Here is an 11,075-nt window from a genome sequence, read left to right as displayed (position 1 = left end):
GCAGGAATTGTAAAAACAAAAATAGTATCTGTGGCATGCAATGGAGTGAAAGCTCAACAGTGTGAGAGATGACTGTGTCGTTAAGTGATTGGTAGTGCACTACACCACCCTCTGTAGTAGCTTTCACCTGGGGCCTCAGAGCAAGTGTTGTGCTGTGGCAGCTGCAGCACAAGGGCCTCACACTGAGCTCATGGCCCCGGGCTGTTAACAGGTGCTCAGACTTCCTTATCTCTATTACCCCAGCCTTCCTGCAGCAATGTAAGTACCTTCGGTCGGTTTAGAAGGTTGTTAATGGTCATATTTCCCAACCAAGGAAAAATCTAAGTTAGGCTCTGTTTAATAAATTCTTGAGTCTCCACATGAGTCATTGTTATGATTACTTGGGCTAAGGGGCAGGGAGAGGAGTAGCTGAGTAGACAGAAGAATGGCAACAGGAACTCATGTCAGATGATAAGCAGCTGTCAGATCCTTGTTTGCTAACTCTGGAATCCAGTTCCTTCATAAGGACTGTAGAAAGAAGAGTTTACTGGAAAGTCCTGGGAGGAAGCTAAGAAGTGAGCCTACATGAAAGTTTGTGTCTGGAGACTAGAGGGCTTCCCCAGGCCTTGTGAGGCAATGCCTGACCAAACCCCTGATGCTGTCAAGAAAAAGGGACATCTGGGAGGAATGAGACAGAACTTAGACATAGGAATAAGAAACACGTGCCGGGCGGTGGTGGCACACGCCTTTAATCCCAGCACTCGGGAGGCAGAGGCAGGCGGATCTCTGTGAGTTCGAGGCCAGCCTGGTCTACAGAGTGAGTTCCAGGAAAGGCGCAAAGCTCAGAGAAACCCCGTCTTGAAAACAACCCCCCCCCCAAAAAAAAAATGTAAGTTAGTTGGGTGGCACACTCCTTTAACCCCAGCACAGGGAGGCAGAGCCAGGTGGATCTCTGTGAGTTCAAGGCCAGCCTGGTCTACAGAGTGAGATCCAGGACTGGCATCAAAACTACACCGAGAAGCCCTGTCTTGAAAAACCAAACAAAAAAAGGACATAATTTGGGGACTGAAGGTTGAAATCGGGCCTGATGCTAGGCTGTGCTGCCCCATGCAGTCTTCCCTGTGTGTAGTCCTAACGCGGAGGATAAGGCCCAGGGCCATAGCTGGGTCCCTGTGATCAAAGGTTCAGGTGGGAGAAAGCTAGAGAAGCAGAGATGACCCAGATGAAGTCTACAGTGGGCTGAGCACCATCTGGGCACAGCCCCTTGGATCCTTGGTCTTCTCTCCCAACCTGAAACAGACCCATGCAGCAGAGGTAGATTCTGAAATGTTCTCAAGTTTTATTTCCTCTCCCAAGTTTGAGGCAACTTGCTGTACACTAAATCATCAACCAACCCTGGGGTAAGAATTCAAAGAGTCCTATCTAGATGCTCTTCTCAATAGGCAGGGATGGAGAATGCTAATCCCATTTTGCCTGAACAGACTCACATTTTGCTGACAGGAGCTCATACATGGACATAGTCAGATGCCAAGTGCAGAAAGAAGTCAGGAGTTCTTCATGACATAGTGTGTTGTGTGGGTGTTCACCTTTGTATGACTCAGTTCCACAGTGTTATGCTGTAGAGGAAAATTCATGAAAATGCAGGTCACTGAGTAGTGGTGCTGAATAGCCCACTGCATATTCATCCACCTGCATTCCAAACCCAGAAACCTACAACATGGTCCTGCCTCTGTCACTCTTGTCTCTTAGATCAGGTTCTTCTATGTCTTAGAATTTAGAAGCCTTAAATGCCCACGGGAGATTGGGGGGGTTGGAATTAAGGGCTCCTGTCTACTGTAAGGGCCTCAGGGCTAGCCCTTCCAAACTTACAGGTGGCCTGAATACAGCTGCCATTGCTGCTTGTAGAAAACAAAACTTGTTTTGTGAGGGGTCATGGAGGCAGCGGGGCCATGACAGCCTAAAGGAACCAGCAAATCCGGGACATGGGGAGGTATCTTGAACCTCATGCAGACCACAGGACCACAGGGCTGGATAAACTAAGAGGAAGGGATTTGTGCAAGGGATCTCTGACCTGTAGGTACCAGGAGCCAGGTCTTTAGGGCCATAGTCATCTTAGTAATAGATACTTTCTTATTTTTACATGATTTACAAAACACTGTTAGCACAAAGGACTGGGAAAGTGGTGTTCCCTTTAGTAAGACTGCAAAACTAACGGGCTTTTAATTCCCTCAAGAACAGACCACAGATGGCTCAGTGGGTAAAGGTGCTTCCTATGCAAGCCTGTTGACCTGCATTTGATCTCCAACCCTGTAGAGTTGTCGTCTGACACGCAGACCATGGCACACATGAACACACTGATAGCATGTACATTCACAATAAAAAACAGACCAGTCTACTCACCGTTCCTCCTTGGTAACTTTCTCCACATCACAGCAATGACCACAGCTCCAAGGAGAACCAGGCCAGCAGAGATGACCACAATGGGGTTTGTGTGCTGAAGAGGTGGAGCTGGAAGTGAAAGGAAAGCGGGGGGCCTTGGCTCTACTCAGGGTCTCCAGAGGGTTCCCGTTTCCCTGACAGCCTGCCCCTCCTTACCCCATCTCAGGGTCAGGGGCTCAGGCAGCCCCTCATGGTGCACATGGCATGTGTATCTCTGCTCCTCCCCAGAAGGCACCACCACAGCTGCCCACTTCTGGAAGGTTCCGTCCCCAGAAGGCCTGGTCTCCACAAGTTCCATGTCCTGGGTCTGTTCCTTGCCATCCCTCTGCCAGGTCAGGGTGATGTCAGCAGGGTAGAAGCCCAGGGCCCAGCACCTCAGAGTGATGTCACCTTCAGGTCTGGGATGATGGATCACATGTGTCTTTGGGGGATCTGAGAATTCAGAGGTTCAGAGACTATTACCTTCACTGAAATAGTGGGCTCATGTGACCATCCTGAGAATGGACAGGACACGAGGTGGGAAAGGAGACATAAAACTCAGGCTTCTAGGATACCCTCTGCCTTGGAAAATCCTAGAATTAGTTCGAACCAGCCCGGGGTAAGAGGCCCCAAGTCTCTGAAAGAGACATTGGGTTCTGACCTGGGGGGCGGGGGGAGGCTGGGCGACTTAGAAAAACGTGACCAAATTTCCAAAGACACTGGAATGGGGCAGAAAACAAAGTGAATCTCCAAATAATGTCCAAGGCTGCTGGAGGGTTGGCGCAAACTGCTCATTGGTCAGTTACTGCAGCAACTGAATTCTCCCATCCCAGAGAGCAAGACAGGGCTTCTTGAATTGTCCAGAGAGAACCCAAGAGGATTCACCCAGACTAGACCAGACTAGGGAGGGAGGTGTCCTCGCAGGAGACCCGAAGCAGGGAGGTCTACACAGGGGCTCAGGTGTTTGCTGCCACTCAATACCTGCACGTTGCAGCAACTCTTTCCCCTTCTCCAGATGGCTGCGGAGCCACTCCATGCATGTAACTTTCAGGTAGGCCCTGTGGTGCTCTGCCTCATTCGTTGCCTCATATTCGCGCTGGGTAATCAGAGCTACCTTGTTTGCCGCAGTCCAGGAATGGAGGTCCTCGTTCAGAGAGATGTGGTCGGCTCCATCATACGCTGTCTTGTAGTACCCGCTGAGGAAGCGCCCATCACTGCCCATATAGCAGCCACGCATGGACTGAATGGTGTGGTACCCTGGAAGGCAAAAGTAATAAGCCCCAGAGGCCTGGCCCCGCCCGCTACTCTTAGACCCGCCCCATGGAGGCCCACAAGCGGTTGAGAGTCTTCCGTGAATTTCTCTAGCTCTGGGATCGAGGAGATGCACCTGGCAGTAGCCCTGGGTTTATGAGACGGGCCCACTATTTGGGGGCTATCCAAGCCACACAGGGCCAAGTGGCCCATACAGGGGTCACTCACCTGCTTCGCTCTGGTTGTAGTACCGCAGCAGAGTCCTCAGATTCTTACGGAAAATCTGCGCGTTCGCCTTGGCGATCCGAGTCTGCCGCTCCCAGTACTCTGGCCGCTTCTCCTCCATCCACCGCGCCCGCGGCTCCTCTCTAGGGGCCGTCGCATCGCTGTCAAACCACACAAAGCGCGTGTCGTCCACGAACCCGAAGGCGATGAACCGCGGTTCCCTGTGTCCCGGCTGGGTCATGGCAGTGCCGAAATAACGCAGCGAGTGTGAGCCTGGGGGAAGCAAGAAGCTGACGGCGGCTCCAGCTTCCTGCCAGGATCCGGAGCTTTTGTGCGGGCTGGGAGGGGAGCAGGGCGCGGGGCTCGGGACGCGGTGGAGAAGGGCGGGAGGGTCTGACTGGGCGACGCGGGGACGCGGCTTCCCCGGGGCCGCCCCCGCCCTCCCCGCAGAGTCGTTTCCCTCCCGACCCCGCACTCACCCGCGTGGGTCCGGGTCGGGGCCAGGGCGGCCGCCAGCAGCAGGAGTAGCGCGCGCGGCGCCATCACCCAGAGATAGAGATCTGGGGAGCATTTGAGCTCTGCGCGTTTTTTGGAACCCAGAACCTCCTACTGGCTTCTGCAGAAACCGGACACCCAATGGGAGTGGGAAATACCCTCGTGTCATAAGTGTCTAGGCAGAAGAATCTGACTCAGTTTGGGAGACCAGGAAGTGAAACTCGTAGGAGGGGGCATCTCCAGGGCTGGCTTCTAGCCACCTGACATCCTGACCAGGGAGGGACCTGGGCCTTTTGTCCTTCCTTCCCCTCTTCCATCCAGCCCCAAGAGCTTTCCTCATGTTCTCTCTGACTTCAGGTCAAGAGTTGTCTTGGTCAGCTGTTCTCAGACTTCCTGGTCTCAGGATCTCCATGGGCTCTGAGGATTTAACGAGTTTCCCCAAGGAAAACACGTTTTTGTGAGTTATATGTGTAAATAATATTAGAAACTAAAGTCTTTTAAAACGTATTCCATTGACTTAGAATACTAACAGATCCATTGTGTTGACAAAATAAAACCTTACAAGAAATACTCATTTTCCAAATGAACAGTCTGAAGTGTGGGTCCTTTTGCACTAAACAAGTTTCCAAGTATTTCTCTTCATCTGTTTCAGCAGAAGACTGACTGATTTTCATATACACTTAACCTGTCATTCCTGTTGAAGAATATGAAACAAACAGCTTGCCTTACCCAAATATGTAGGTGGAATATTTTAATGCTGTTATCAGATAATTGTGGATACTCATCTTTGATACCACAGTAAAATAAAAATGTATTAATAGTTATTTAGACAGGGTTCATGAATTCTACCTTGGACTTGAAGTGAAGAAGGAGTGTTGATTCTGTTTCTGGCTGTGTGGCCAGCTTCATGTGCAAATCTGTATATTACCTTAAATAAAGTGATTGCCAATAATGTACACATATGTGCATATAAACCTCCCGTAATGTTTACAGTTACTATAATTTTCACTCTGTAGTTTGAAGTAAGGCACAGATGAGATTTCAATGTAGAGTGGGTTTAGAGAGAAAGCAGCATTTGAGATTTACATTAAACTAAGAGCCATTTTCCATACCTACTATTAGGCTTTGTTCCATGGAAGGGAAATTACATTCATCTCCCAATATTACATCTCACAATTGTATATATATAATATATCTGGAGACCTGCTCCAGTAGCAGAGTGTTCAGAGTGTTTTTCTGATATGCTTGAGACCCTGGATTTGAACCAGAGCATTAGGCTGCTGGGGGAGAATAGCCATCATCATTCCTGCTTGGCTATGGGCCTGTGTGCTGCAGAACTATTTACAACATATAAAATGTGCACCACAAAGATAGGATAATGGAGTATTTTCTCTAGATTTGCCAAATACAAACAGACTAGACACTGGGAATGTAATTCTTACCTGATAATTGTTCTTATTCTATATAGTTTTACTATGTTAGAGTCAAAACCTTCCCTTTTTATTTAGACAAAAGGGGAGAAATGTTGTGGGATATTTGATCACACCATGAGACACCCAGAGACTGTACTAATAAAGTTAACCTTCAATCGGGGAAGAGTCAGCTACTAGTTTTTAAGAATTAGTCATAAAGACTATGGAGGAGCTAGGATACAGATAAAAAGGCACAGGAAGGAGTAGGGAGGGACATGGAGATTCATGGGCTTTTTGTCAGCCCCTTTTTGGTCTGGAAAGTGTGGAGAGAAGGTCAGCAGGTTGCTCCTCCACCACTTCTTTGATTTATCAGGTTTTCACCCCAATATCTGACTCCCGAGTCTTTATTGGTAATGGAACAACTAAGGTAATATAACATGGCTCAGTTGTTAAAAGCACTTGTTACTCCTGCAGAAGACCTGAGTTTGATTCCCATCAACCACATAGAAATCTGATGCTTTTTCTGACATTTTGGGGGCACCAAACACTCACATAATATGCAGACATACATGCAAGCAAAACACTCAAAAACATTAAATAAATAAATCTCTTAAAAATTAAGAAAGAGAATTAAGGCACTGGGGCATGTCATGCATAGAATCAGCAATTATTTTGAACAATTTTTCATTTTATGTATATGGGTGTTTTGCCTGCATGCATGTCTTTGCACCACATGTGTTCAGTGCCCGAGGGGACCTGAAGAGGTTGTTGGACCCCCTAGGGCTGGGGTTACAGATGGTTGTTAGCTACCATGTGGGTGCTGGGAATTGAACCCAGTCCTCTAGAAGAGCCATCAATGTTCTTAATCATTGAGACATCCCTCCAGCTCAAGAATCAGCAATTCTTACCATATTTTCAATCCAGAATGTTGTGCTTAAAAAGGTTTTCTCCGGATGTCACTTCAGAGTCAGTTCACCTCAATTTAGTCTCGGAAGGTCTCTTGAGGCAAAAGGTGTGACTTAGGGCACAAGTGGATGTCTTCCTGGAAATCAATGTGTTGTTCCATCTGGCCCACGAATGGGGTATGGACGGCTTTAAGGGGATCTTTGCACAGGAGTGGTCATTAAACACTGTGTAGGTCTCGAGACTGTACAGAAGCCTCAGCAGTTAAGAACTGGGTTTTATTCTGGAGGACCTGTGTTTGGTTCTTAATGGCTCCGTAAGATTTCACAGCTGTCTGTAACCCCAGTTCCAGGGGACCTGCGGCCCCCTTCTGGCATCCATGGACACTGGGCATGCAAGTGGTGCACAGACAGGCATACATGCAGGCAAAGCACCCATGAAGATAAAAACTACGTTGGTCTTTGGCTAGTGAAAGTGAAGGAACATGGGTAGCATGCAAAGCAAATGAGCAGAGTGGAGCAGCCCAGTGGCCAGCACTGCTTCAGGGAGTCCTTTGGTCACCGGCAGGAACAATGGCAGTAGCAGCTGGATGCAGGGTAGAGACAGCTTCATGCTGCATGTGTAGCAGCCAAGGAGTTTTGTTCAGAGACCTCTACTCAGGTGAAGATAAGATTCTTAACTTGGGGGGAAAAAGAATTTAAGAACCACCAGTATGAAGCAAAGTTCAAGTTTATTTAGGAGGGGGCATTAACAGATTTGAACATGAATAGAAAGGGAGGCACACAGAAAAGGACAGAGAAGATCGAAAGATGGGTTTCACCTTCTCAAGGCAGAGCTGCTGTCTCAGTTGTTTTGCTCTGGTTGTGTTTACCCATTAAGCAAACCACGGAAAGAGTTTACCAAACAAAATTACCAAAATATCCACGTCATTATTTTCAAGAACGAAGAATAAATATATAGCTCATTGGAAACTAAAGTTCAGTCTCTAATGGAAGTTTCCCAAGGCCTGCCTGTCCTGGATCAGGAGAGATGACTGGGGAGGCACACATGTCGGTGTGGAGAGGAGTCATGCTCGGCTCTGGGCCGAACTCACTTCCTTATGCCATGCTGACAGGAGACAGACACCTGGACACAGTTAGATGCCAGTTGCAGAAAGAAAAGTCAGGAGCTTTTGAAGTCACACAAGGTAGGTGTCTCATACTACAGAAGAAAAGGAGAACAAATTCTGAGTGAGGATTGTGATACTGAACAGGCAGCCATACTGAAGAAAAAGAGAGATCAGTATAGGGAGTGACCACTGCTCAGCAGTGTGTTCTCTGAATACTCCTATCCTCCTGGGAGAGATGCATCAGACCCCTGAGCACTGTCCCTGGCTAGGGCAGTATAGAATAAGACGTGTCCAGAGTCCACAGCAACGGGGCCAAAAGACCCTTACAAGGGTCTCAGGAACCACCTTCCACTTAATTATTGGCAGCCAAATTATAGACGCCTCTTTCCCACCTGTGGGAAGAACCAGCCACTGAGAGACCGGGAAGCAGTCAAGTCACGAGAACAGGAAGAAATTCCTAGTCTAATCCCAGGGAAGTTTCTAGAACTGTGACTGCAGCTCCATGGAAGGAAGAGGAAACACAATAGAAGACTGTACAGAAAGAAGACTAACTGGCCTTCTGTGGGTTTGTTCTCAGTAGGGACCTTTTCTGTGACATCTGTCTGTGGGGAATCAGAATCAGGTCTCCATCAAGAGGATGATGAGGCTATCCTTTATATCCTTTATGCTTTACAATAGAGTTAGTCAGCACAGAGGCCCCACCACATCCCCAGGTGTGTGGATACAACCTCTCTTATGGGGCAGGGTACATTTATAGCTTGGGCTTGACATCCCTAGGGAGATAAGAACTCAAACCCTGCTCCTTCCTTACCTTTATTTCTTCCATACCAGAAAAATCACCATGGCTCCCATAACCAAAGCTCCAAAAACCAAGCCAATAAGAATCGCCATGAGGAAGAGGATTGTCTGAGAAGGCTCTGATGAGGGAGAGGAAGGAAGAGTGAGGACTCTGACCCTCGCTCTCAACCCTGATCCTGCTCTGGCTCTAAAGGGCTCATACTTTTCCTGACAATGTACTCACTCACACCCACTCCTTACCCCATCTCAGGGTGAGGGGCTCAGGCAGCCCTTCATGGTTCACATGGCATGTGTATCTCTGCTCCTCTCCAGAGAGAACCACCACAGCTGCCCACTTCTGGAAGGTTCCATCCCCTGCAGGCCTGGTCTCTCCCAGCTCCATGTCACGGGTGTGGTTGTTTCCATCCCTCTGCCAGGTCAGGGTGATCTCAGCCGGGTAGAAGCCCAGGGCCCAGCACCTCAGGGTGACATTCCCTCCAGGTCTTACTTGATGGGTCACATGTGTTTGGGGAGGGTCTGAGGGGAACAGAATTCAGGCATTTTGCATTCCTCCTGGCCATTGAGCAGTGCTCATGTGACCGACCATCCCTGGAAAGGATGGGAAGGGAAGGGAGGGGAGCAGACTCCACCCAGCAGCCTAAACTCAGGATCTGGATGATGTATTCCTTGGGAAATTTCAGAATGATCATGAGCCAGCACAGAGCAGGAGATTTTGAATCTCCCTCTAGGTAAATAGACTTCTGTTTCTGACTGAGCAGGGTCTGAGAGACTCAGCAACCCTGGAGTCAGACATCCAATGCCATTATGCATGGATAGTGAACAGGTCTGAGAGAGGCCATGATTCACAATGCAGATATGGAAGGGAACTGCTGCTTGATTGACACACTGGACTATCCTGGGAGAAGGGTGAACCCTCTGGAGAGTTTCTCCCATGTTGAGTCAGGAAACTCAGGAGCATTCTTTCCCTCTTTGATGCAAGACAGTGTAAAGTATTCCAGCTGCTCCCTGCTAAGGAGGAGGCCTCGGGAAACAGGAGTTCTAATATCAGAAGAAGGAGTTGGCAAGCGGCTGCCTCTCTTACCTGAGCGCAGCAATGTCTCCTTCCCAAGGTCCAGGTATCTGCGAAGCGTTTCCACACACTCCCCCTGCAGGTAAGTCCTCCACGTCGTGGCCTTACCTTCCTCCTCCCAGCTTCGCCTTATGAGTTGAGCTGCCTTGCCTTCTGCACTCCAAGAGCTCAGGTCCTCATTCAAGGTGACGTAATCGTGGCCATAGTAGGTGAACCGATAGTGACCGCCGAGGAAGCTCCCATTATTATCCACATTGCAGCCAACCACCTTCTGTAGGGTGTGATATTCTGCCCCGCCCCCATTCAGCTACCAGTCACTGCTGCTTCTTCCCTCCTGGGATTTTGTCCCAAACTAACCCCCTATCCAGGTCATAGGCCGCGCGTGTGGCTTAATCTCGGACCTGGGAACCTGGAGAGAATTGGGCAGGACCATGAGGGCATGGAGGGGTCTAACCTTAGATCTGGGATCACTCACCGTCTTTGCTGTGCTTGTAGTAGTTCATCAGGACCTGAAGAAACTTCCGGTCGTTCTGTGACTTGTGCAGGGTTTCCTCGGTCTCCCTCTCCCAGTACTCAGGCGGCTCCTGCTCCATCCACGGAGCCCGGGGTTGCATCCTCGCTGTCACTGCGTTGCTGTCGAATCCCTTAAACTGCGTGGTGTCCACATAGCAGACATGGATGAATCGGGCCTCCCAGATGTCTGGCCCATAGACCAAGGTGTCCAAAAGCTGCAGCCAGTGTGAGCCTGGGGACAACTCACATTGAGACCCTGACCTTTTCTGTCTGGACCCAGGGCAGGTTGGTGGGCTGGGGAGGGTGGGGGAGCAGAGCTGGGGTGGTGAAGGGAGAGGGGGCCAGGGTCGTCCAGCTGGGGGGAGCAGGGACAGCCTGGTTAGGCGATGGAGGAGATGCAGAGACGGGGATTCTCAGTGCTGCACTCTGCTCCCCCAAAAAGGCCATTTCCCTCCAGGCCCCACACCCACCTACACAGTTCTGGGTCAGGGTCAAGGCCACCAGCAGGAGCAAGCAGGCGCCGGGTCTAGGTGTCCTCATCCTTGGAGACGAGTGGTGTCTCAGACAGGACTGGTATCTCCCCACTTGTACCGCTGATGTGGAGAAGGCTGATTGGCTTCTCTAAGAATTCCCAAAGGTGGTGACGTAGCTCTGGTGGGATGGGTCATGGAGAGATGAACTCTTGGAAAATAAATATCTAGGGCCTTGCTTTCGCGCTTTGGACCCAGTTCTGTGGCCTGGTATCCCGGGATCAGTGTCTGAACACAAGTTGCCTTACCCTGATCCCTGTCCTGGTCACAACATCCCTGAGTCCTAGCCCAGAGCCCAGGAAGCCAGTAATTCTCAAACGTGTTGGTGTCAAAATCTCTACACACACACTTAGACATTATGTAGACTTCAATGA

At 49.5% G+C, this 11,075-nt stretch overlaps 2 protein-coding genes across 2 annotated transcripts; both read right to left on the bottom strand.

Annotated features, from left to right (window-relative positions):
• Window positions 1-1,294: 1,294 nt before the first annotated feature.
• Window positions 1,295-5,295, bottom strand: LOC114688490 (class I histocompatibility antigen, Gogo-OKO alpha chain-like). The gene is made up of 6 exons (XM_037200180.1): window positions 4,353-5,295; window positions 3,877-4,146; window positions 3,379-3,654; window positions 2,575-2,850; window positions 2,380-2,487; window positions 1,295-1,595 (listed from the first exon to the last, which is right to left on the bottom strand). The coding sequence occupies exons 1-6, from the start codon at window positions 4,414-4,416 to the stop codon at window positions 1,591-1,593; spliced, it is 999 nt and encodes a 332-aa protein (XP_037056075.1). The 5' UTR covers window positions 4,417-5,295; the 3' UTR covers window positions 1,295-1,590.
• A 2,101-nt stretch (window positions 5,296-7,396) lies between these two features.
• Window positions 7,397-10,817, bottom strand: LOC114688492 (patr class I histocompatibility antigen, A-126 alpha chain-like). Its single transcript, XM_028863079.2, has 6 exons — window positions 10,642-10,817; window positions 10,134-10,403; window positions 9,671-9,946; window positions 8,830-9,105; window positions 8,603-8,708; window positions 7,397-7,883 (listed from the first exon to the last, which is right to left on the bottom strand). Exons 1-5 carry the CDS (start codon window positions 10,709-10,711, stop codon window positions 8,605-8,607), a joined length of 996 nt encoding a protein of 331 aa, XP_028718912.1. The 5' UTR covers window positions 10,712-10,817; the 3' UTR covers window positions 7,397-7,883; window positions 8,603-8,604.
• Window positions 10,818-11,075: the final 258 nt, after the last annotated feature.

The sequence above is a fragment of the Peromyscus leucopus genome, chromosome 16_21 (genome assembly GCF_004664715.2).
Source record: "Peromyscus leucopus breed LL Stock chromosome 16_21, UCI_PerLeu_2.1, whole genome shotgun sequence".
Lineage (NCBI taxonomy): Eukaryota > Metazoa > Chordata > Mammalia > Rodentia > Cricetidae > Peromyscus > Peromyscus leucopus.
The sequence above is the reverse complement of the archived record's forward strand: the minus strand, read 5'-3'. Positions and strand labels throughout refer to the sequence as shown.

What these genes read in the sequence shown, in the direction of transcription:
- LOC114688490 (XM_037200180.1), bottom strand. Translation starts at nt 4,416, where the DNA reads ATGGCGCCGCGCGCGCTACTCCTGCTGCTGGCGGCCGCCCTGGCCCCG. An exon ending in CTACAACCAGAGCGAAGCAG is followed by an intron (nt 3,655 to 3,876) that starts GTGAGTGACCCC and finishes TTTGCCTTCCAG; the next exon opens with GGTACCACACCATTCAGTCC. An exon ending in GCCCCTGACCCTGAGATGGG is followed by an intron (nt 2,488 to 2,574) that starts GTAAGGAGGGGC and finishes TTTCACTTCCAG; the next exon opens with CTCCACCTCTTCAGCACACA.
- LOC114688492 (XM_028863079.2), bottom strand. Translation starts at nt 10,711, where the DNA reads ATGAGGACACCTAGACCCGGCGCCTGCTTGCTCCTGCTGGTGGCCTTG. An exon ending in CTACAAGCACAGCAAAGACG is followed by an intron (nt 9,947 to 10,133) that starts GTGAGTGATCCC and finishes GGGGCGGGGCAG; the next exon opens with AATATCACACCCTACAGAAG. An exon ending in GGAGACATTGCTGCGCTCAG is followed by an intron (nt 9,106 to 9,670) that starts GTAAGAGAGGCA and finishes TGTTCCCCTCAG; the next exon opens with ACCCTCCCCAAACACATGTG.